Raw genomic sequence first — 23,272 nt, 5'->3', positions numbered from 1 at the left:
TTTCCCTCCTCAGTTTACACTCAACAATGACAAAGTGGAAACAGGATTTTAGAAAGTTCAGCAAATTTATTTAAAAGAAAACAAATGAAACATGATTATCATAAGTATTCAGACCCTTTGGTAAATTTGGCTCAGGCCCCTTCCAATTCTCTGGATCATCTTTGAGATTCGTCAACGCCTTGATTGGAGTCCACCTGTGATCAATTCAACTGATTGGACATGATGGAGAAAGGCACACACCTGTCTGTATAAGGTCTCACAGTTGACAATAAACAAAAGCCAAGACATGAGGTTAAAGGAACTGCCTGCAGAGCTTTAGAGACAGGAGTGTGTCGAGGCACAGATTAGGAGGACGGCTACAAAGAAATTCTTCCGCAAGAGTACAGCGGCCTCAATAATTCTTAGATGAAAGAAGTTTGGAACAACCAGGTTTTTTCTAAGCGCTGACTGCCCAGCCAAACTGACCCCAGACTGGGCCGAAGGTTCACCTTCGAACAGGACAATGACTCTAAGCACATAGCACAAGACAAGCGAGGCCTAGGGATAACTCAGCCAGAGCCCGGACTTGAACCCAATCAAACAGCTCTGGAGAGACCGGATAATGGCTGTCCACTGACGGCCCCCATCCACAGAGCTACAAAGGCAGAAAATCCCCAAATCCAGGTGTATAATGCTTGTTACACCCAAGAAGACCCTGTAATCACTGTCAATGGTGATTTAAGTACCGAGTTAATGGTCTGAATACCTGTCAATGGGATATTTCAGTTTTTTCTTTATAATAAATTTGTTAAAAAAAAAGAAGAATCTCAAATCCTTTTCTGCTCTGTCATTGTAGGCTGTTTACTGTACGTTGATGAGGAGGCGGGATTCATTTAAATTAATTCATCATAAGGCTGCAAAATGTGAAAAGTGAGGGTTTCTGAATGCACTGTATACAGAACCACCAGTCGTCACTAATTGGTGTGAACTGAAAGATCAGGTTAAACTGTGGCCTGGCCATTTCTTGGTAACAACCAGACATCGTGGTGGCATCAGAAGTTATTGTAATTTATTTCAAGTTACATCGAGAGAATTGGTGATGGCTTCCATGTCACCCATATCTAACTTCAAAGTACATCCCTTGGGTTTTGATTGGTGCCTCGTAGCCTCTCTGACCAGGATTGAAAGCCTTCAAGTGGTGGCTGGCCCTCGTGACAATGACATGAGAGACGATCATCAAATGTCAACTACCAATTGAGTGCATGAGCATACATGACAAGGGCTCTAGCAGCATGTGCAATTAATGGATGCTCATGTCTTTTTATGGACTTGCATGTCCAGGTCAGGATTTGTTGTGAAAGAAATTACACCAGCGTGCTATCAATGAGCTGGAAACACTTGACACTGTGAGCAGGAAAACATATATGGGGCCAGAAATCAATCTCAGAGTTCAGTCTTGAAGGACTTCTCAATTCAAAAGCACATCTCTAAGATCAAGGGGCTGTAATCGGGGATCAGTGGTGTATCCTTTCCGACAGTCTTTTCGGCACCTTTGAGATTTAAAGAGCCACGACACACAGCTGGAACAATCTCAAACCATGGCGCCACTCTGATGTAACTGTCCCTTTCGCATTCACAAATTGTAGTTATTTGAGATGATCACACATTCTGGACTTCACAGTTTGTGTGGTTCCCCGTAAGGCGCTGTTCTATACCGCATGACTTAATGACATTTCCCCTTAATATTATACCGACGTATTTAAAAAATATTTGTACGTATATGACATCTAACCCTAACCCTGACAGAGATCATGAAATACAACGGGATAACAAAACAATGGACAGCTGATGAAACTGACCTTACTTTAAAATGACGGCTAAGGCAAGGATGTCTCAATTGCTAAATGGGCTAAATTTGGTGTTGTATCTTTGCATTTTTTTGTGTGTGCATAATTTTACAGAAAAATGTGTTTGAGTTACAACCCAGAGTTTAGTGTGACCTTTAATCCGCAAGTGTTAAAAACATATTCTAATCAATTGCTGCATTTAACATAGAGCATAAAGTAAAGAAACGGGTCAAGACATAATTAAAAGGTGACTCTTTTTCATGTGCTTAAAGAAAACATGTGGCAAACATTAATACAGACACAATCAGACAGTTCTATTGCACCACCTATTGGCACACTGTCAAAAATACATATCATACACAATTTAACGCTGACTCTGAGAGTATCTCCTGCTTTAATGTCAAGATTAATTTATTATCCTCTCATGACTACTTCCCTGTTCTGGGTGAACATGACTTTATGACTATTGCAAGTACTAAAACAATGACTCCTACTGCTACCACTGATAATAATGATAATAATCACCAACCAGGGGGACTTTTGGTCAAATTTATTTTGCAAGTGTTTAAGTGATACATGTTTCCAGGGATTGTCCTTACAATGATGTATCCCCCCCCCCACTCCACCCCCCCACTCCACCCCCCACCCCCCAACAACCAAGAGAGTAAATGAAAAGAAATTTATTTTATTTTTTTCATTCATTTTCACACAAACTGTACACTATGTGGATATACTGTAGCACAAGGGATACAAATGTCCGACGGGAGTACCCTTGATTAGACCCAAGCGTATTCCATCCAGAATCAGAAATAGACACAAAAGTATAATAACTGGTATTTGTCAATTCGTCGTCGAGCCAGCTTCAGGAGAGATTTACGTATTATGATCCAAGACCTATGAAGGCATTTTTAGACAATCAAATATATTGGTTAAAAACAGTCAGAGGAAACAGTTTTTTTTACATCATATTTGCAGACGTAACCACAGATAAAAGGGAAATCATAAAAAAAGAACAGCTAAAGGAAAAAGAACAGCACTATGTGCAGCAAAAAGCGTTTTGAGTGGCATGAGTCATCTAAAAGCAAGACGCATTGTTCCATAAGTGGCTCTCTTTGAGGTGTCCTTCCGGTCTTGTTTTGAAAATGAAGAAACCAATGTAAAGGGGTGCGGTAGAGAATAAACATGAACCAGAATACAAAAAAACCAAAAACCGAGGGCCCTTCGGTTCAACCTTCATCTTTTGTGGTGTTGTCCTCTAGATCCTCATCACTGTCTAAATCACTGTGGAGCCTCTTGGCCATCGTATTTCTGCTTCTACCCTCCTTCTTCCCCTTTTTTAGCTGGACTGGTAATGGTTTCACTGGATACAAAAACAGAGAGTATGATAAGTTCATTTTCATGCTGTCATTCAAAAGTCAAGTTATTAGACCAACCAGCAAACAATCATTTTAAATATATCTTTAAACGGAGTATGTGTCATCATCTTACTATCGCTTTCATTTGGTCACTTGTAAAAAAAAAAAAACCCTCTTGATGTTTTCCGTTTTTTAACTCTCACCTGCTGATGGAACAAATTGGTCTTCAGCTCCGCCGCCATTATCGCTGTGACCGGCGCTGACCGTCTCTTTCTGCTCCTCGTCTGTGTCAATTCGCTGTCTCGCGCTCTCGAAAACAGACTTGATGACAATTGAATCCTCATAGATCTGCGGCGGTAAACGTAAACACACATAAACAGCTCAGGATGTTCTTCACGACATCCAGATCCAAACCCATTTACAACTACAATAATATAGAATGGAGAGACTGAAAAATAAATGAATTGTCGCTGAAAGGATGGAAGTGAAAGGTTGTCTTGGGGCTCACCTGAGATCCCTCCAGGTTATAGGTCTGAGCATTGTGACACAGGAGGAAGATGTCCTTCTCCAGATCCCCCACACTTCTGTACTTGTGATTACGCACACGTTCCTGTGAAAGAGAGGGTCAGTATCAAAACCTCAACGTGACCACAGCAATAAATAATCAGCTATCAATTAAGCAATTAACGAGACGCAGTCCGAGAGAGGGTATTCTTCTCAAACATATGTTTTATTCTTTCTTGCCGAGAGTTCGATGAGAAGACCTGTACCACTCTTGTGTACAAAAGCGCCACCAATTTTCTAACTCTCAGTCAGAAAGCGAATGCACGTTTCCCAAAACAGAACTATTCCTTTATTAACCTTTTAATCATCAAGTCAAGTCTGAAGTTTTCGAGTGGACCACAAAGTGGAGTGCATGCTTTAAAGGGTCTCTTTGGTACTTTTCCTATTTTTCCATGTTTGTGTGTGAACTTGACTGCAAACATTTTTTTAACTGGTCCAGTATTGACCGAGAACGCTGCAGACGGCAGACGCTAAACGGGCTGCAATGTAATCGCTCGGTGCAATTTCTCACTCTAAAAGGGCTTGTTTTCGTCACTGACAGGCTGAAATTGTTATTATAGCTGTCTCAAAACATTACGGAAGGAACTCCACAGAGAAATAAAGCGTTTTTCTTGACCTTTCTCTTGACTCAGTCTGTTATTGTGTCATGTGACTTGTTGGCTGATGACAGCGGTGGAAGCGTGAGTGAGAGTTGCAGAGAGGAGTGCCAGTGTTCTCTAGTGTAGCTTAGTGTTATCTGATTTTATATATTTTATATTTAACTGATTTTGACAATGTGGATGCGAAATGTGATTTCCGGACGAGACTTGGTTATAGTCACAAAAAAGACTTAAGCGATCCCCTGACCTTTCCTCCAGAACCACCACGAGGTTGACATTTGTTGTTTTGCGTGACATTTGATTCAGACACCCACATCCGTCAGGATGAACTGAATGGCATACAGTACAATTCACAATGTAATGTTGGTGTTTATAATTAAAGGACCAGTGTGTAAGATTTGGCGGCATCTAGCTGTGAAGTTGTAGATTGCAACTAACAGAAACTTCTCCCGCACGACAAGAATGTAGGAGAGATATGTGGGTCAGACACAAATCTAACCGGCATGCATTGTGCCGCGAGCGCCGGTCAACAATTCTGCGCAGGACTGGCTCATCTCGAACGAGCCTAATACACTAAAGAAAACACATCATATTTCATTTCTGCCAATAGATCCCCCTAAATGCTGCACACTGTTCCCTGTTAAACTCGGAAGACACTTATTTTTTATAATCCAAAGAGGGTAATTCAAAGTTGCCGTTTCATCTCCATTTATTTGAGTTTCCCTCAGCAGATAAGATAACGGTGATATCCGTCTGTGAGTTCTGAGGCTGTTCGGTGACACGTACCCTGATCCTTCTGAAGTCGACAGGCTTTCGGATCAGCTCGTAGTACTCGGGTACCTCCTTCTTAGAGGGAAGCTGCACAAAGCCTTTGCTGATCTGTCGACCCAAACTGGAAGCACAATGTGATAGTTCGCAAAATGTCATTTTCTCAAGAAACTGTTTGATCAACATGTAAGCATGATTGACATTCATGGCATTTAGCTCAAAGCACCACTGTGCCTAAAGGGGACATATGCTCATTTTCAGGTTTATACTAATATTGGGTTTCTACCAGAGTTTACATGCTTTCATGTTTTTCTCCCTGTCTGAATATACCTGCATTCACCCTCTGTCTGCAACGCTGTGCTTTAGCGCCTGTCTCTTTAAACCCACCTCCAGAAAAAGCCCATTCTGCTACATGAAAAACATGGCACACCTGGTAGCTCTGAAGCCGTGGGTGAAGATACTCACACAGGGGCCGGTGTATTCTAATGAGCCTGCATGTGACATTGAGAGCCAAATCTGAATGGCGTGTTGAATCACATGTTTTCTGATCTTGACAGACAACAAAATGCTGAAAGGGTCGTCTTGATGATCTTATACATATCATGATATGTCCCCTTTAAGTGCAGCCATACAGAGCTGATAACAGCACGGTGCACTCTTACATTCCACCACATAGACTATTTGCTCAAAACAATTTTGAGGTAACTTTAACTCTAACTTTAACTGGCTTTGTGCGATTAAACGGCTTGAAAAATGAATACAAGCATGAAAAAAACTGAAGCTTTTCTTCAGTGTTTTGGGATATTGAAACAATGATTTCATGTTCATGTTAATGAGATCATTATAAACAATAAGTTGCATTGGATTCTGCAAACATGCATCACAGTGTCCTGACGCAGTCCACGGACAATTGAGCGCCCTCACCCGTCCTTGTAGTTGGTAACCATATCTACCAGCATGCTCAGTTTCCTGGTGAGCTCAGGTGGGTTTGGAGGCAGTTTCTCAGCAGGTGGGCGTCCTCGCTTCCTTTTGACCTTTTCGCCAGTTTCCTGGCCGGCCTGCAGTCCTTTCTCCCCATGATGATCACTTTTACGCTTCTTCAGACTGATGTCCTCTTCCATCTCCTCCAGGGAACCGTTCTCTCCTGCCTCAGGCTGCAGGAAGAGGGAAGCGGCATCAAACAAACTCAAACAAGCGGCGGAGTAAGGCGAATGACACATTGTGATATAGAAATATGTAAACTGTATACACCGTGCACACAGAGCCTGTCACATGCTTCCTGTGTTGTTCAGTTTATACTTCAGAATCACAAGAACGACTGGGGAGTGGAAGGACAGAAGGAGAGCTGTGACCGACTTCCATTCAAAACTCTTCCATTCACCTGAACTCTTCCTCATGTGACAGTTGGCATGCTTGGAAACTGGTACAAACATTTATTAACCACTGAGACAGAAACCTGAAGCACTTCAGACAGCAATCTATAGAAGCCAAATCTAAAGCCCAACCAATTCAACACTCACAGTCTCCAGCTTATTAGCAGTACTGGCGCTTAAGCTTTCAGAATTGTAGTGTGTTTTTTGTATTCAAATGAAAGAGTGTTTATTTATTCATCACAATAGCATATGAATTTGCATGAACTGGAGCGACTCAACCGCTGTGCTGTCTCTGCAAATTTAGGACAGATTATTTTATCTGGAGGCTTTGATGTCAGATGATTATCGAGGGAAAGGCAGCATTTAAAAAAAAATGCACAACGATTGTGAATAGATTGGAAGAAGCCGTGTTATACCGAAGCGCAGAACTTAAACATTTTAATAATGCAAGAAATAATAACCCATATTATTTTCTGATTTTGCACAAAGATGAGATGTGGCGTTTCGAGAAGGGTGCCCGCCTCCTGCATGCCGAGTTATTTTCAACCATTTCATCGCTCCTTTTTCCAATAACTGCTGCAACCACTGTATTTTCCACAAAGGCAATTAGAGGCCAGAAACATGAGTATGCATGCAGCAAGAGCAGCTCAAACAGCAGCAGCCCAGCTGGGGAGGAGAGGGAGGAAAATGAGAAAGCATGCTGTCCAATCCGAACATATTATTGATGCATCAATCACACACGGCTCATACAGTGCACACACACACAACAGCATTCAAATCATATAATAAAGCATGCGCTTGAGAAAATGTATTTCTCAAGGACAAAAGATGAAAGCATGCTGAAATATTGTATTTTCACACACACACTGATCAGAGGCACAGGGACCATGCACCATGCAGAATTATAATAATTACCCAAGCCTCACAAAATTAGAACTGATGGTGACAAAAAAAGAAAATAATTAACATAAAACAACGCATGCTTGCACAACATCCGAACCCACAATGCATAGCAGAGAATTGAGTTAGAGGAGACAACAACACTACAGAGGTAACAAAAGAAATCCTGTTCATCATCACTCGGCTCAAATGAAGGCTTTAAAAGCCCCGCTGCTCTCTCTAAGGGGCTGCAATCGTTCCAGCGGAATATACTGGAGGGATGGAGGGTAATCCTCGACGATGTACAACACAGCTGAGAGCTGCCTGGTGCACTGTACATGTGTGAGCGGACGGGTGTCAGTGTGTGTGTGTGTGCATGTGATGCTCCATGCCTGTGCGATCTCCTAACAAGCCTGCCTCTTTCCTGACTAATCTGGCAAAGATTCCCTCTCATCTGTTACAACACACACCTACACCCCTCTCTCCCCCCTGCTCTCACTCACAAACACACACACTCGCTCTCTTTCCCAGGCGCGCACACACGCACACACACACATCCGCACACACACACACACACACATTTTATCCATCTCTTCCTCTCTTCCCATGCGATGTAGCCCGGCTGAATCCTGAGTCTGAGAAGAAAGACATGGAGGAGGATATTTACCTGACTGCAATCTGCAGGCTGGCTATCGGGATCGGCTGCAGCTGTGGGGGAGAGAATTAGCAAGCCAGCATAGCGGCGAGCCGCTAGTCTCTTCATCAGCTGATCACTCAGAAGCAGAGCCCAGAAGGGGGGAGAATAAAAGCGCTATGTTTTCATATACAAATCAATGGGCTGGGGGGAAATAGAAATGCCATACCCATCTCCTGTCTGCAGCTCTCCGAAGTCTTTTTCCTGACTCTGGAAGGCCCCGAGCTTGTCTCCCTCTGCATGTTTTAATATCGACTGCTGCCAGACGGGTTTTTTTCTCTCTCTTCCCACCCTGCTGTCAAAGTTATCGGGTCCATTTTTGTTTTATTTTTTATATATTTTTCAATGCATTCCAATGGGGAACGTGGTGTCAACCAGCCTACTGCGGAGATCTTGGAAATATTAGTCCAACCTGCAGCAGGACAGTTCATAGTGGGTGCACGGTGCAAAGCGCGTAATCGCCACAAGGGACCTGGGGTCACGTCCCCCCCCCCCCCCCCCACGTCATCAGATTCACCAAAAATATCACTAAGTCAGATGGCTTTTAAAAACTGGGTCTGTAGGCTAGTTGTTATGTGATGTGCCACTAAACTGTGTAGCATGTGTGGTTGATCAAGACGCGCAAACGCTCGTGGATGGCTCTAAAAACATGCATGTGCACATTTTCTCTGGCGCGCGAACGCTCCAACATCCACACACATTTGGCACAGACTTTGTGCCAGATGTGTGCGCATCAGCCAGACTGACCGGTGAGATGAGTAGTTATACTTCCAGACCACTTCAGACTGTCCAGGAGACAAGACCACCTGCTGATTCTTGTATGGAAGAATAGGCCAGTACCAAATTAACAACATTAACGACCAATGAAAAAAACAAACGTGTGTGTGTGTGTGTGTGTGTGTGTGTGTATCCCTCCCTACCTTCAACCCCCAATGTCTCCCCCTTGTTTGTGTTTAGCCACAGAATTCCAGTAGGGTGATTAATGAAAATAACATTGACTCAGATTACACTTCATTTATGTGCCAAGACAGCAAGGAAAGACATCTCAGCCACACTGAGCTGCTGAGCTGTAACAGTTGCAGCAATAACAGTGGACTGTTTTTGGTTTGGGCTGATTTTCAAACACATCTGGTTTCTGTAAATCTATTCGTTTTCTTCCCCCAGAAGAGCGCTGCCCTTTGTTAATGCAGACTTGTGCTGCTCGGACTGGAAACCAGAGAGGATTCATGATGCACATGAGCGGAACAGGACATCCACAGTAGTGCTGTCATGCCACGCAGATCTTCTGGCAGCTGGAAATGGACCATTTGTCATAACTATTGCAGAGTGTGTTTCTTACTCTTGTACCATAAAGGTATGTATGCCAACATAAAATGCTTTAAGCAAACAGTTTGAATACATCTGTATTAGACACACGCGTCTTTCTATATCAAATCTCCTGAAAACATTGTTTTAGGCTTTTTCAGTTTAATTAATCAGGGCAGAAAATCCCAATTAAAGTTTGGGGGAAAGAAATCATTGGTTATCATGTATCAAGAGTCAACACCAAACCTGAGCCTGAGTCATCTTGAGTCAGACATTGCTAAATCCTGATCGGTGCAAGGAAATATGCAACATCACACTTTTCCAACTAAGCCCCGTCCACTTCGATCCAGTGGGAGGAGCCCTGACAAAAACGTGGAATAACCAAAAATGTTTCCACTTTGGCAAAAATGGTGTGTTCATGTCGGGCAGCATCACTCTTGGTATAGATGCTGCATGAAAGGATAAAGTGTTTGCGTGGCCTTTAAGTGACTCTGACAGTAAATCTTATGGCGCCCACTTGCTACAGCTCATTCTGAAGCCTCTTCCAGACTTAAAACTCTCCATTACATTCTGCTTGTATGTATTTTCAGAATGCCAGAACTTCATTTACCAGCTGATAACACATTGAACAAAGATCAAGCAAACCATTCATCAACTACAATGTTGAATGTCAACGTGATTTCATCAACATCTTGTTTGATGACTCGATGAATTCTGTAATAGATTCTTACATCAATATGTAACTTACTTTTTTTGGAGGTTTTACACCGTAATTTATTGGAAGAGAAAATGTCAGCTCCATAATGTGACATTTTCAAAAACATGCAATAAAAACTTTTGCCTAGTTTGATAACCTCCAGTAACTAGAATAAAGGTCCAACTATTTCGCATTTAGTTGCCACTTTTTTTGCGGTCAAAAATAATGTCAGCATCATTTAAAATGTGTTGTTAATAATATCTGAAATACTCCTTTTTCCTTCAGCGGAGAACTAATGGTATTTTGGTAAATATCAGATTTTGTTGCTCATATAAGCTGTAATGGATATGGTGAGGAGGATGCATTGTGTGTTGTATTTCCATCTTAAAGAGGCACATGTTTTGGAACACAGGAATAAGGCCACTATTTAACTGCAGGAACCCGAACATACAAAAATAAGGTATTCCTTATTATGTTCATTTTTTCTTTTGAAGATTGCTTCTATGAAAATCTATTCTAATACCTAATAAGGTGTAACTAAGCTTCTACTCACAGAGTATGCCAATGTAACGTGACTGGGTCAGCTACCCCGGATGAAATAAGAGATATCATTTCAGTATTATGTTCCCAAGAACCACTGGCTCAAACCCGCTGATCGTTACCATGGCAACTGCAAATTTAGATGGTGGACCTTGTATTTTATTGCCGTTGCTGTGAAATGACTCAGAGTGCTCTCAGTTACACATGCACAAGCTCTCATTAATGGGACACGATGTAACAAGCAGTACACCCGAGCACCACTGTCAAAACCTTTACAAATACGCAAAATGTAAATCATGCAGAAAACCAATGCAGAGGGATCGACACACAAGCCAATGAGTCACTGCATGTTTCACTAACTTCAAAAATATCTTCATGATTACAGTTTTGGCAAATACTTAAAGAAGAAATAGAGAGTAAATTCATTAATGTTTATGATTTCTTAACCTTATAACAAAATCACAAAATCAAAATATCACAACATTAAGTATAGTGATAGTCTCCGTTTGAGGGCTGATGCAGAATTGAATTACTGTTGCACATTTAATTCCAACATCGCTCCACAAACTCTCTTTTCTCGAGCTATAGGTCCTATATGGAATATTAATTCAAACAGCCTGGACTGTATCAAGGCACATTCTGAATGTTTAATATATTCTTTATAGCTCACTCAAAGGGGAAATTCAGTGCAAACATACTTTGATCAGGCTGGGATTTACACTGTCAGGTCACAAAGCCCACTACAAATGAACCAGTCTTTTGAAAAGAAGTTTAAAATGTAAAGTATCTTGCTGCCCTATCCTTATGAAATAGTCAATAATAGCTTACTGAAAAAATAATGGTCAAACCAGTGGGGACAGGATGGACAATACCAAAAAAACAACACATTTTAATAAACAAACTAACTGGTACCAAGTGAGGTGAAAGGAAAAGAGCGGTGAGTAGTTTCTGTGGAGGAACAGAGTGCTGGGCATCAGGGGGGGGGGGGGGGGGAATCAAACTGGTATCTGCCAGGCAAAAAATGGGGGATAGAGGTGTTGAATACCCACTGATGTTTCAACAGGCATTTTTTTCCCTAATTGGTTGAATCACTAAGACCGAGAAATGCGAGAAAACATTCATCCAAGACGCCCACTGAAACCTGGTGAAATTGAAACCTGCTGTAAAATGAAAAGAAGAAAAACTGGCTCCATAACAAAGTTTTTACTCACTTATTTGGAAGTGTCTTTGCTTCATTTGATCAGCGGCCAACAGTCTAATCTTACCCAGAAATCGATATAATAAATGTATAACTCACATTAAATGTCTATTACAAATATACTGTTCAGAAACTATTAAAGATTGTTTCAAATTCAACTGAAAAGAACGTTATACAGTCATGATGACAGAGGAGCGTTGCAGTCAATGATGATAAGCTTTATTCACAGAAGAAAAAAACATTCGGCTTTCCAGCTCTCATCAGAGTCAAAGCTATATATTATAACGTAGACACCACCTCAATGAGAAGTTTGGCATTTTGGGAACTAGGCCTATTTGCTGTCTTGCAGAGAGTTAGAGGAGATTGATGCCAGCAGCCAATGAGCGTATAGCATTTAGACTGGAAACAGGGGGCAACAGCCTGGCTCTGTCCAAAAGTCAAAAGACATCCTCTAACAAGCACAAGTAAAGCTCACTAACAAAACACAATATATATCTAATTAATTTGATCTGTACAAAAACAGAGCCTCATGCTTCACAGACCTAAACTGCATCAATGTTGTTAAACAAGCAAGAAAGCAAAGACGTGTACGTCCCAAAATGTTGAAATATTTTTTTTGCAGTACATGTCATCAACAACCCCACCTCCCATGATTGTTAGACACAGAAGCGCTGCAGTTGCTTGTAGTTGCATGTGGCTGTAGTTTTATGGGTAAAATGATGAAATCAACCATGTTTAAAATAAACTGTATATAATGCGTCATACTTATTCTCGTGAAGCAGTACAGATACAGCAAAAGTATCAACTTATAAATACAAATACATTTATTTCTTTTACATTACAATAAAAATATGGATGTATAAAGTTCACACACTTTTAGGATTTTATGTTTTTTTTCAGAATAATTGACAGAATCAAGGCTATTTGTAACTATTTATCATATTAAATTATCATAATTATTATTTACATCTTTACTCAAAAATCTTAATGATTTTGATGCTACTTTTATATATCATATTGTATTTTGCAGTTCTAAAATATTGCATTTTAATATAATTTACAAAGACAATAAAAATGATTAAAGAAACTTTGAAGTCATAGTATGTTAATATAATAATAAAACATTCTGCCATGCATATATTACCTGTTGAGTTACACTATAGTACACACTGCAGTGTTATGCAGAGAATAGTCATTCAGTCAATTGTCTGACAACTATAAGTTTGGAACTGACATTGTTAAAATCTCCCCCTTTTGATGTGAAGGCTTCGACGCTGAATCGCCACATAAATACGATTCAAGAAGCGTCCATTCAGGTTTTGGGGCATCGCCTCATTCAAAGAGATTTCTGCCACCAGAAGAGGAGAGAGACTTGCCGCTGGGACGAGCAGCTGCCTGTTAAGACAAATAAACAAAATAAAAAAAGTTGTTGTAGAACTACCCGCACATATAGTTTGAGTGAATGTGAAAACGTTGACCCGCATACCCCTGTCTGTCCTTTGGAGAAGTTGGCATGTGCATAGAGGAGCACTGCAATGTCATTATGTCCTGCCTCCAGAGCAATGGACAAGGCTGTGCTTTCATCCTGTAAACACACAAACTCAGATAGATTAAAAAACATACTGTACATTATTAATTATTATGCAACTTCTGCGCCTTTGTTTCCCCGACATATTTTATGGAAAATCTTGTTCACTCTTTGCTTTCGTAATTCTATATGTGAAACAAAGTTGAAATGCTTCAGCGTCACAGCTTGAAGCCATCACATTGACAAAGCAGCAATGACTCACGTACACTATCAGTCAGGCCGGCATCACAGCCTGGCTGTGCCAGCAGCAGTCTAACGATGTCGGCGTGGCCGTGCTCGCTTGAACACATCAGCGCCGTGGAGCCCTCGTCGTCCTGGAGATTGACCTCCGCCCCTTGTGCCAGGAGCGCCTGCACCATGTCCATCCTGCCATGACTCACAGCCAGCATCAGAGCCGTCTGCCCGGCCTGGACGGCAGGCGTCAAATGCAGGAAGTATACGGTTAATGATGCAGAATCCTTAAACTTCTCACATATAGAATCATAGCTTGTTTGCAGAATCCGACGGATCACACATTGAAGATATGCACGCGCTAAAAAAAAATTCTAGTAATGATCTAATAATTTGCTCGGACTGATTGCGGGTAAAAAAAAGACAGTGATCAATTTTATTCAAATCTATGCAGGCAATTCAAATAAATTAATTACTAACATCCTATATCTTTATTTCATTTTTTAGTACTTTTACATCACATGTGCACAGAACCTACCACACCACAGAAATTGAACACATCTAAATATATAGTATTAAAGAATCGAGAACAAGCAGTTCTAGTTGTACCGATAGCCACATATGGACACAATACAGAAACAGCGGGACACCCCTCCCCACTACAATTACCTTTGAACAGACTGACCTGGGTGGCCTTGGCATTGACGTCTCCTTTTGTGAAGAGCTGCTCCACAACTCTCATGTCCTCTGGAATTTCCACAGCAGCGAGTGCAGCCAGCATGATGGGCGTGTAACCCGCTTTGTTCTGTTGATTGACGTTACACACCTCTGTAGTGATGGAGGTCAATTAGCCGGAAAAGAAAAGACAAATGAGAGGAAAGCAGAAAAATGTGTGGAAGAAAGAGGTTTAAATCTTCCTTTATCGGCAAACCCCTTTCCACCTATACTGACTCGAGCAAGTTTCACATTGAAATACCTGAACAAAATGTTCCATGTAAAAAATGTCAAATTAAATCGCCCTGACATGGATAAATGTTAGACCTCTCGAAAGCGATGCTTTATTAGCACAGCAGCAGTTTTAGCCTCGCTCAAAATGTCCTCATATAACTGTGGCTTCATTGCTGCTGTGCTATTATAAATTCTCAACAGCATGTGCACGTGAAAGCTAACATTAAACATAGTTTGTATTCTAGCTTGATTCCGCAACAATAAGAATGAGCTGCTAAAACACGCAGGTTCTCCTGTGAAGCATCAAACTACTTTCACTTACTCTTACAAATGGGGTTCGATTATTGTTATTTTCTAATTCTCTGATATAGAGCACACAGATGTTTAGGAGTTAAACTTGCCTTTCAGGACCAGGAGGTATTTGACCAAAGTTTTCATTTCAAGCAACACATTAAACAGCATTGGTCATGTTTTTTTTTCCCATCGGGAACATAGCAAACATAATATTTCTGTGACACAGTGGATCAGGCTCATTACTTTTTAGTTGATTATATGCTTCTATTCCACCTGGCCTTGACTTGTGAAAGCTGTAGCAAAGTGTTTGGATGAAAAATAAGAAAGGGAACTACATCTCCTCCATTAGAAGACATATTCAATGTTTGCCTATGTTCAATTATTATTGATTAAAGCCGCTGAATGGCCTGGCCCTAATTTATATTTCTGAACGTTTGATCCCTTTTAGACCTGTGCACAGCTGGAGAAACAATCCACTATGATTTTATAAGGTGGATTTCTAAAATTCATTTATTTTTAGTCAATAGAGTGGAATTGACTGTACATTACCACATGATCAAAGTATCTCCCTCAATCAGTACACAGTGTAGCCTATTTGCCCCCTAGTGGCTATTGCAGAGCATAGCAATGTCTACAGACGACACTGGACCAGAGCACAGAGACAGAACGTTGAATACATAAAGACCTCTAGTTTCCCTGTGAGTATTACTGTACCTGCATCAAGCAGTTTCTTGACAATGCCAAAGTTGGAGTGAGACACACTGTAGTGCAGGGCTGTGTTGCCATTGCCGTCGGCCATATTAGCTACATGCTGCAATACTTGTGGTGAAATGACCCGAAACGTGAACAAGTAATCCCCTATCGGGTCAGCAGCAGCTGACTTGTGGCTGGACACAGAGAACCACTCTTGCTGGAGTGTTTGTAGACAGTCATGCTGCAAGGGACAAAAAAAAAAAATAGAAGAAACAAAAACATTGATGTGTTTGTTGTATACTTTCATAAATGCCTTGCAAATTGCCATAATTCAGCGTGGAAAGAAATTTTGGAGTTTGAATTCAAAGGAGCATCTTGTTATTACAAAGATGCGACTGAAAGAACTCACAAAGAGCATCTCAAAGCAACAACTCACTATTAAAATGTCTAAAAATATATCATAAAGGAAGAGGTTTAAGATTCTGTCTTCACACAATCCATAAAAAAATTGAGAATGTCTCAATAGGAAATCTTTTTTGATTTACCTACTCAATATACTTATTTTTCTCTATTTGTGTACCAACTTATTGTGGAAGTGAATCTATAACTTACAAGTATCATTGTTTTCAAGTTCAGGATAAATGCAATCACAGGAAATTACAGCGCCGACACATTCCTGTGCTTTTTCTATCCATTGCCAAAGCCATTTCTTTTTAAATGGCACACTTGAACACACCCGGCCTCAGCATTTATCCACACCCATTCAGTGACATATCATTTAACGCGCACACACACACACACACACACACACACACACACACACACACACACACACACACACACACACACACACACACACACACACACACACACACACACACACACACACACATATACGCACACACAGTGAACGTCATTGGCTCTAATGCTGAATATAATGAACAAAACATACCAATTCCCCGCTGGATAAAGCCGTGTTATCACTCAGATGCATCTTTAAGGCTTGACAGGCAGAAAACATCGTTTCACTTATGTTACCCCTGAAAGGAATAAAATGCAGGTTCAGATCTGAGCGGAAATCTCAAAAAGTTTGACTCACATTGTGAAATGTCAACATTGAAAACCTCCTGGACGACATTACCTCTGTGTCTGTGATTTTGCAGAACCTTTAGATCCCTTGTTGGCGCCACCTTTGCCCTTTCTTCCTTGCGTTCCATCTTGAGAAGCTTCCTTTGACTTTTTGTTTCCTCTCCTCTCCACGACCTCAGAGTTGGCCTTCTCACTGGCAGAGAGCTCGTAAGATGACATGGGGTCCAATCTAAGGGCAAAACACAGGAGTTAACACACTGAGAATATGTTAAGATATGAAAGTCTTCTTGTGAAATAATAGTTTAGATATAGGATGATTACCCTGTTGTCACCCTCATAAACTTCATGCTCTTCCTGTTGCTGCGACAGCCTTGGTCACCATTTTGTTTCTTCATTACAGACCGCAGCACAGCGGCGTCAGTTGACCTGTCTGGAAGAGATCAATCAACAATCTTAACATATTACTTATTTCAAACACAACACATCTAAAGAAACATGTAGAAACCCACGAGGTCAATCTAGACAGGAAGAGAAAAAGAGAAGGCTTTCGCTGACACCAGCTCCTCCTACGAAGCCATTCAATTTTAGACCCTCATCCCCAAACTGGTATGCGGTACGAGGCGCCCTCCAAAACCACACATCATTCCAAGCATTACAAGTGTATCCCTCTGAAAGCCAACATGCCGAGCCAAAGGCGGCCACTTCCTCTTAGCCGAACGCAAGTTTAAACTCGGCACGGTAGCGGTCTGGAAGTAAATTATTTTTAAACTTTACTTTCACGCAGACATAATTCTTACCCACCACATTTTTTTCAGTATTGCTCATGAAAATGAACTTCATAACACATTGAACACACACACACACACACACACACACACACACACACACACACACACACACACACACACACACATATACATGTTTACCTTGCAGAGCTGCTGAGGATGTCTGTTGTTCCAACATCTGTATCATTCTCTTCACTTCTGAATCACTGCCGCCTTGTTGGCAGATACTTTGGTTTGCTTTGTCACACTTAGAAGAGTCAACTAAGAGTTGAGATGGTGACTGAAACTCTCTGTTGACTGCGACAAAGGAAGAAGATATTAGTGACGTTTTTGAATAGTAACAGCATGGCGTTACAGAATACACAATACAGAAATAACTGAGTTCTCCCCAAAGAATCACAAAAAAGCACCACTTAAATATTGTGTTTACCAGAGATGTGTTTTGGAAATAAGTCATTCAGGAGGAAAAACGTATAAAAAAAGTCTAATTCACTAAAGAGATATTGGTTGACGAAGCCCAAAATGACTGATTAGATGACTAAGAGAAGGCAGCCCTAATTCAAAGGCTTAACAAGCTATATGGTGTTGATTGGCTATTCCACTGGCTGAGAACTAGTAGCCGTAAAATGCCAATAAACAAAGCATTGTACCAACACAAGAACTAAAAAAGAAGACTGCTAGTCAAGGTAAACTTGGATGTAAACACACAATGCTTTGAGTGTATAAGCTACATTAAAATGTATCTTCTTATTTTCCATAAAACTCCACAGGGTACCTTTAACATGAACTAAATCTACAGTGTTACCTCGTTCCTGAGAATCTAAACGGTGGACTTCTGTCACTCCTTGTGCTGCAGCTTTGTTTTTGCAGGACGGCTGGGAGCTGGCACTTCCTCGGCTACTGTGCTGCTGGACAAACCCATCCCTCTGCTGAGCGTGGTGGTCTTCTGTGAGCAGGTCCCCATGCTCCCTAAGGAGCCAATGCATCTTCTCTATGTAATGGTTCAGCTCGGGGTCCCACTTGGACTGTGACCATTGCTGGATTGTCTGGTCAGGTGTCCTGGATGAAGCTGACAAATCCCGTATCCTCCCCTCCCCTACACCGATGCTCCTTGTCTTGATGGGGTCAGGGAGATGGGAGGGTCCAGAGGCCATATTTCGAGTTTTCAACCCAACCAGGAAATTCTCATTAATGTTCGTGAATCCAACGCCAGCGTCTCGGGTTACCTTGCTGACTGTCCCTGGTGTTTGTTTTAAGGCACTTCCCGGCAGATTTGTAGTTCCTACACCAATCGTACGGGTCTCTGGGGTGCATTTGGCGTCTTTGACCCTGTTGCCTACTGACACTGTCCTAGTAACAGTCTGAGTGGTGTTGGTGTGCTTGTCTTGGGTACTTAGGACAGTATTAGTGCTGGAGTCTGTGTTGTAGGCATGTCTGGTGTTGGTAAAGCGAGACACTGAACTGGATACAGTGTTGGTACGCTGTGAAGCTGTCTGGGGTGAAGCCATGATTCCCAGATCCACGCCTCTGACTTGGTCTGTGGCAATACCTTGAGAAACTACTTCCTTTGCCTCATAGATGATCACATCAACAGAACAGTCCCCACAACCCACCGAATGATACTTAGTCTTTCTTTTCTGAGACAACAGATTCTCCACTGGTACCTCTGTGTTGGTTTCTGCATCACATAACTTTATCTCCATCCCAACTCCTTGTGTGTTTGTTAAGACTTCGATCCCCACGCCCTTCTCCATGGTCTCCACTCGCTCCCTGACCTCCCAGTGGCTCATTGGTATATCTGGTCCTGTGCAAACATCCCTCAGCTCAGGCCTGCAACAAGATACTCCAACAGTCTTCACCTCCGTTGCCTCCCCTGTGCTGGCATCTCGGAGCTCTGTGTGATTACCAACTCCCTGGCTTGTGGTGTGAGGCCTTGCCTCGGTGCCTGTGCTCACAGTGGATGGTCTAGCAAAGGAGGCTTTATCAGCTCGGTTCCTCGCTCCCGCAGCCTGCAGCTCCATTTTTAGACGGCTCATCTCTGTCTGGAGAACGGATTCTTTCAACTCGGCTTCTAAGTGACTAATTCTGTCCTTCAAGGCACCAATTATTAGTTGTTGGGCATCAATCTCTGCTTCCCGTTCTGTGTAAATTCCAAGATTAACTTCAGACACTTCTGTTCCAATTGACTTCATCTCTACGTGATCAGTGTGCACATATTTGTTTTCTTTTGTGGGTTTAGACAAAGCTGTATCTATATGTTTATCAGTTCCAACTGTGACTGATTTGTTAGCCTTGTCATGCAGAAGGTTTTGGTCTTTTCCATGCCACTCTTGCAAATGCCTGCCCTTGATGGTTCTTTCCAATGCCTGCATCTCTTCAGTCAGTTGCCTGAACTCCTTGAGGTCGGTGCAGTCACTACTCATTATGCCCTCAAGTCCTTCCTCCATGTTCACCTTGTTCTCAATGCCAGATTTTTCCATGCCACATGCTCTCTTCCAGATCACATCATTCACATCCTCGTTGCCACTATGGTTCTTGAGCTGGGAGACCAGTTGCCTCTTTTCCTCCTGAAGGACTGAGATTTTTACCTGGAGGATGGGTATGATTGTGACCTGCTCCTCCAGCTCCTTCAGCCTCTGCAGAGCTACCACCATCTGGTCACGGACATGCTGAAGGTGCGTGGGGCCGAGACTTGTAACTGAGGTGGTTCTACCAGAGCTCTGTGGACTCAGCCTGAGGCATCCTGTGGTGCCTCTACTGCCCAGGGACGAGCTAAGGTGGACATGCACATCACTTCCTGAGCCAGTAGGCTTGTTCCCATTGTTGTTCTGATTATATGCACCCAGGCCAGTGAAGGGGGAGAGCGACCCATGGGAGCTTACCCCTCCAAAGCTGGCCAGTCGACGACGGGGATGGGGCTGAGGTAGAGGCTTTCTCGTCACCTCCTGATCCAAGTGTTTGAGGGTCTCCATTGAGGTCTTTTCCACCATGGGGCTTTGTCTTTGTAAAGCAAGAGATCTTGCAGCAGGCTGAGGCTTTGACTCATCGGGTATCTGAGAGGTTGCTGGTCCTTCATTCCTGGAGGGTTTGTTGTCCAATGAGGAACCATGTGGTGGAGGAAGAGGAGGTCGACCTCTGGTTGTAGAAGACATGCCCAGTAGTCTTGTATCATCACTGCTTGATGATAACAAGGTTTCTGCTGAATGCCACTGGCTGGATGAAATGCCACTCTGTGCGTTCTCCTCATTATTGACGGCCACCCTGGGCCTCCTCTTAAGGCTTAGCCGCTTAATGGTGGCACCGTGTTGGAAATTGTTCACACTCTTGAGATAGTCCACGTCCGACGGATAACCGTAGTCAATCCCCAGATAGTTAGGAACGCACTCTTCAGTGTTTTGACCTGTTAGACCAGCAGTGGGAAACCATATTTTAGTACTTTTGAGTATAACATTTTTACCATACAAAATGTTCCTTATTGCATGTGATACAAAACAAGTTAAAAAAATCTCTTTCTTGAAACTTACAAAACTACACATTAAATGTACAATAGCAAACCCATCACAAACAAAAACAACAATATACAATTTAAACTTAAATCTCTCTCTGCTTTATAAAGCTTCATGCAATATACTTTCTGCCCTTAGTCTCTTTTTTCTTTCCTTACCTTAGTGTTACGCTCTCATAAGCGACCGTTTCTATTCGGGTCTAGAGCCTTCCTTTCCATCACCTCGAAATGTTTTTGACTATAAACTCTTTTAGGCTGTCCCACAAGAAGAGGAGGGACAGAGGAGGATTTAGCAGTTGTGTAGACAGTAGTCACTTCCCTCCAAATGGTATGTTTCTCTACATAGACTCAACCCACTCTATAATTACGATGCAACTCTCCCTCAAAATGCCTCACCAAATGTTGGCAGGTTTTCTCAACCACAGTCATCTTCCGAGTATTTTAGCCATTCAGTGAACACACAAAAATCAACAAAAATCGTTTTCATTTGTCATATGCTTGGCATAATAAAAACTGTAATTCATGTAACAGTAATGACCTTATTTAAACTGTAAATGTAATCCGTGTTTAATGGAAATATTCCAGTCTTTGCCATTTTTAAATTCCATTATAACCCCTAAAAGGCTAGGTATATTTGATGCATTACACATAATACATATCCAGTTTCGAAATCTTCATCAAGAAAAAACTAGCATTTAAGTTATTTGGAAAGTAAAAGTAATAGTTACCTGACACATTTCTCAAGGTGTAGCTGCCTTGAGCCATGAATATGAGTCACAAAGTATCAATAACGGAGCATTGTAGCAACTATAATTCACTTCTTGATAATTAGCTTTTACTGTTCATGTATTGTCCTACTGCATCACTTGTTCTCTCTCTCTCTCTCTCTCTCTCTCTCTCTCTCTCAGCCCAGGTCCAGCAATCAATAACAGCTGACCTTACAATGCTTACATACAGGAAATGCAATACCAGGCCATGACATATTATAGTTAATTCTGCAAAAAGTACAGTGAGCAAAAGGGCTAAGCCTCAGTGCACAACAGTGACTCACCGCATCTCAATGCCGTATCACTTTCTCATCAGTAAGCAGCACCTTCTGTTCTCAGCACAGGGGGGGTTGAAGGAGAGCAAAGCACACACACACAGTTCTGTCAGTGTCTTGTTCAGTACATATTTTTCCCTCCTCATAGGGGTCACACTTGCAAGTCAAGTGAATAGCCGAGTAGTGTTTTTATGTATAAATAAGATTACATGAGATAGATAAGGAGGGATTAGTTTGTTTCAGCAGCAAAAGCATCATCACTCAACAGAGAAAAGAACATTTACTGTACAAACAAGGAAAGTATGAGAAAAATAAAATATGGAAATAGAGCTAGAATGTCACAGTATATAAAGAATTATGTAAACATACATTGCTTTCAACATCAACAATCTCCTTTGCTGTCTTAACATGAATCATTAACATGAAACATTTTGCATGTAGGTGTCAATATATATATATATATATATAATATATATATATATATATTCAACATCAGACTCAAGCTGTCTCAACACTGATATTTTCATCTGAAGCCTGAGTGAACACACGACAACAAGCCTCATGCAATAACTCCAATAAGTTTGGCAAGCTCTCTTTAGAGTCGGCCACAGTGACCGAAAGTACTATTTTCTGCTGCTTTCAGATGAATGTGACAGAGGGACTTGGGAAAACTCCTTGTAGGGAAGCAGAGTCAAGTTTTGCAGTTAAATAGACAGAAAAAAAATGCTCGGAAAACAGAATTAGAACGAACAGATAAAGTTCGTTATTTGTTGTTATTTTTTATTTTACCCACAGAAATGGGTTGCTTTAGACCACCACTGTGTCACTATTTGAGACACTCAAAGTGTTTTAAAATACCTGTTTCATTGGTTGCAGTATCATAATGTCAAATTGTCTAAAGGGTTCAGCAAATGTTTTATTTTCAGAATTTCCTCTAATTCAATTTTTTTTCTTCTAAATTAGTAGATAATTAAAACTCTAAAACAATTTAAATAATAAATGGAAAAAGGAAACTCTTTGAACTGGTCATGACCATAACTGGTGAACATCTGGCCTACAGCTTCCAGTAAAGAGGTCAAGGAGGCACTGCTTTGTTTCAAGGGGTCACAAGACAGAGTGGTTGGGTCTAGAAAGGCTGTTTTCCTGTTTTGTGGAATAGACCAAAAGTTTTTCCCCCTTTTCCCAATTTTGCAGCCAGGTGGTCAGACAGCCCTCATTATCATTCCCCTTATAATTTCCCTCACCTTATGACACCAACACAACCTCCTGCAACAGGTATGTGCTCCTGGAAAATAAGAGGAAATTATTGCAAAAATGTTTCTTTAAAAAAAAGGACAAATATTGACTCGATTTAGTCAT

General features: G+C 41.5%; 2 protein-coding genes across 2 annotated transcripts; both read right to left on the bottom strand.

Annotated features, from left to right (window-relative positions):
* Positions 1-3,052: 3,052 nt before the first annotated feature.
* On the bottom strand, positions 3,053-8,320 carry LOC142948199 (SWI/SNF-related matrix-associated actin-dependent regulator of chromatin subfamily A member 2). The gene is made up of 6 exons (XM_076090060.1): positions 8,032-8,320; positions 6,037-6,266; positions 5,131-5,236; positions 3,690-3,791; positions 3,385-3,529; positions 3,053-3,186 (listed from the first exon to the last, which is right to left on the bottom strand). Exons 1-6 carry the CDS (start codon positions 8,125-8,127, stop codon positions 3,053-3,055), a joined length of 813 nt encoding a protein of 270 aa, XP_075946175.1. The 5' UTR covers positions 8,128-8,320.
* A 4,629-nt stretch (positions 8,321-12,949) lies between these two features.
* On the bottom strand, positions 12,950-21,636 carry LOC142956296 (KN motif and ankyrin repeat domain-containing protein 1-like). Its single transcript, XM_076097854.1, has 11 exons — positions 21,600-21,636; positions 18,172-20,766; positions 17,508-17,663; positions 16,903-17,011; positions 16,634-16,810; positions 16,445-16,532; positions 15,514-15,733; positions 14,243-14,385; positions 13,593-13,793; positions 13,285-13,383; positions 12,950-13,193 (listed from the first exon to the last, which is right to left on the bottom strand). The coding sequence occupies exons 1-11, from the start codon at positions 21,634-21,636 to the stop codon at positions 13,131-13,133; spliced, it is 3,888 nt and encodes a 1,295-aa protein (XP_075953969.1). The 3' UTR covers positions 12,950-13,130.
* Between the last annotated feature and the right edge of the window lie 1,636 nt (positions 21,637-23,272).

The sequence above is a fragment of the Anarhichas minor genome, unplaced genomic scaffold (genome assembly GCF_050575085.1).
Source record: "Anarhichas minor isolate MPS153535 unplaced genomic scaffold, ASM5057508v1 ptg000002l, whole genome shotgun sequence".
Lineage (NCBI taxonomy): Eukaryota > Metazoa > Chordata > Actinopteri > Perciformes > Anarhichadidae > Anarhichas > Anarhichas minor.
The sequence above is the reverse complement of the archived record's forward strand: the minus strand, read 5'-3'. Positions and strand labels throughout refer to the sequence as shown.

Coding starts and splice junctions, on each gene's coding strand:
- LOC142948199 (XM_076090060.1), bottom strand. CDS start 8,127: ATGAAGAGACTAGCGGCTCGCCGCTATGCTGGCTTGCTAATTCTCTCC. Junction 5,237..6,036: donor GTTACCAACTACAAGGACGG/GTGAGGGCGCTC, acceptor TTGTGCTTCCAG/TTTGGGTCGACAGATCAGCA. Junction 3,792..5,130: donor TCGACTTCAGAAGGATCAGG/GTACGTGTCACC, acceptor TCTCTTTCACAG/GAACGTGTGCGTAATCACAA.
- LOC142956296 (XM_076097854.1), bottom strand. CDS start 21,636: ATGGCTCAAGGCAGCTACACCTTGAGAAATGTGTCAG. Junction 17,664..18,171: donor TTTAGATTCTCAGGAACGAG/GTAACACTGTAG, acceptor CCTTTGTCGCAG/TCAACAGAGAGTTTCAGTCA. Junction 14,386..15,513: donor CAAGAAACTGCTTGATGCAG/GTACAGTAATAC, acceptor CCATCACTACAG/AGGTGTGTAACGTCAATCAA.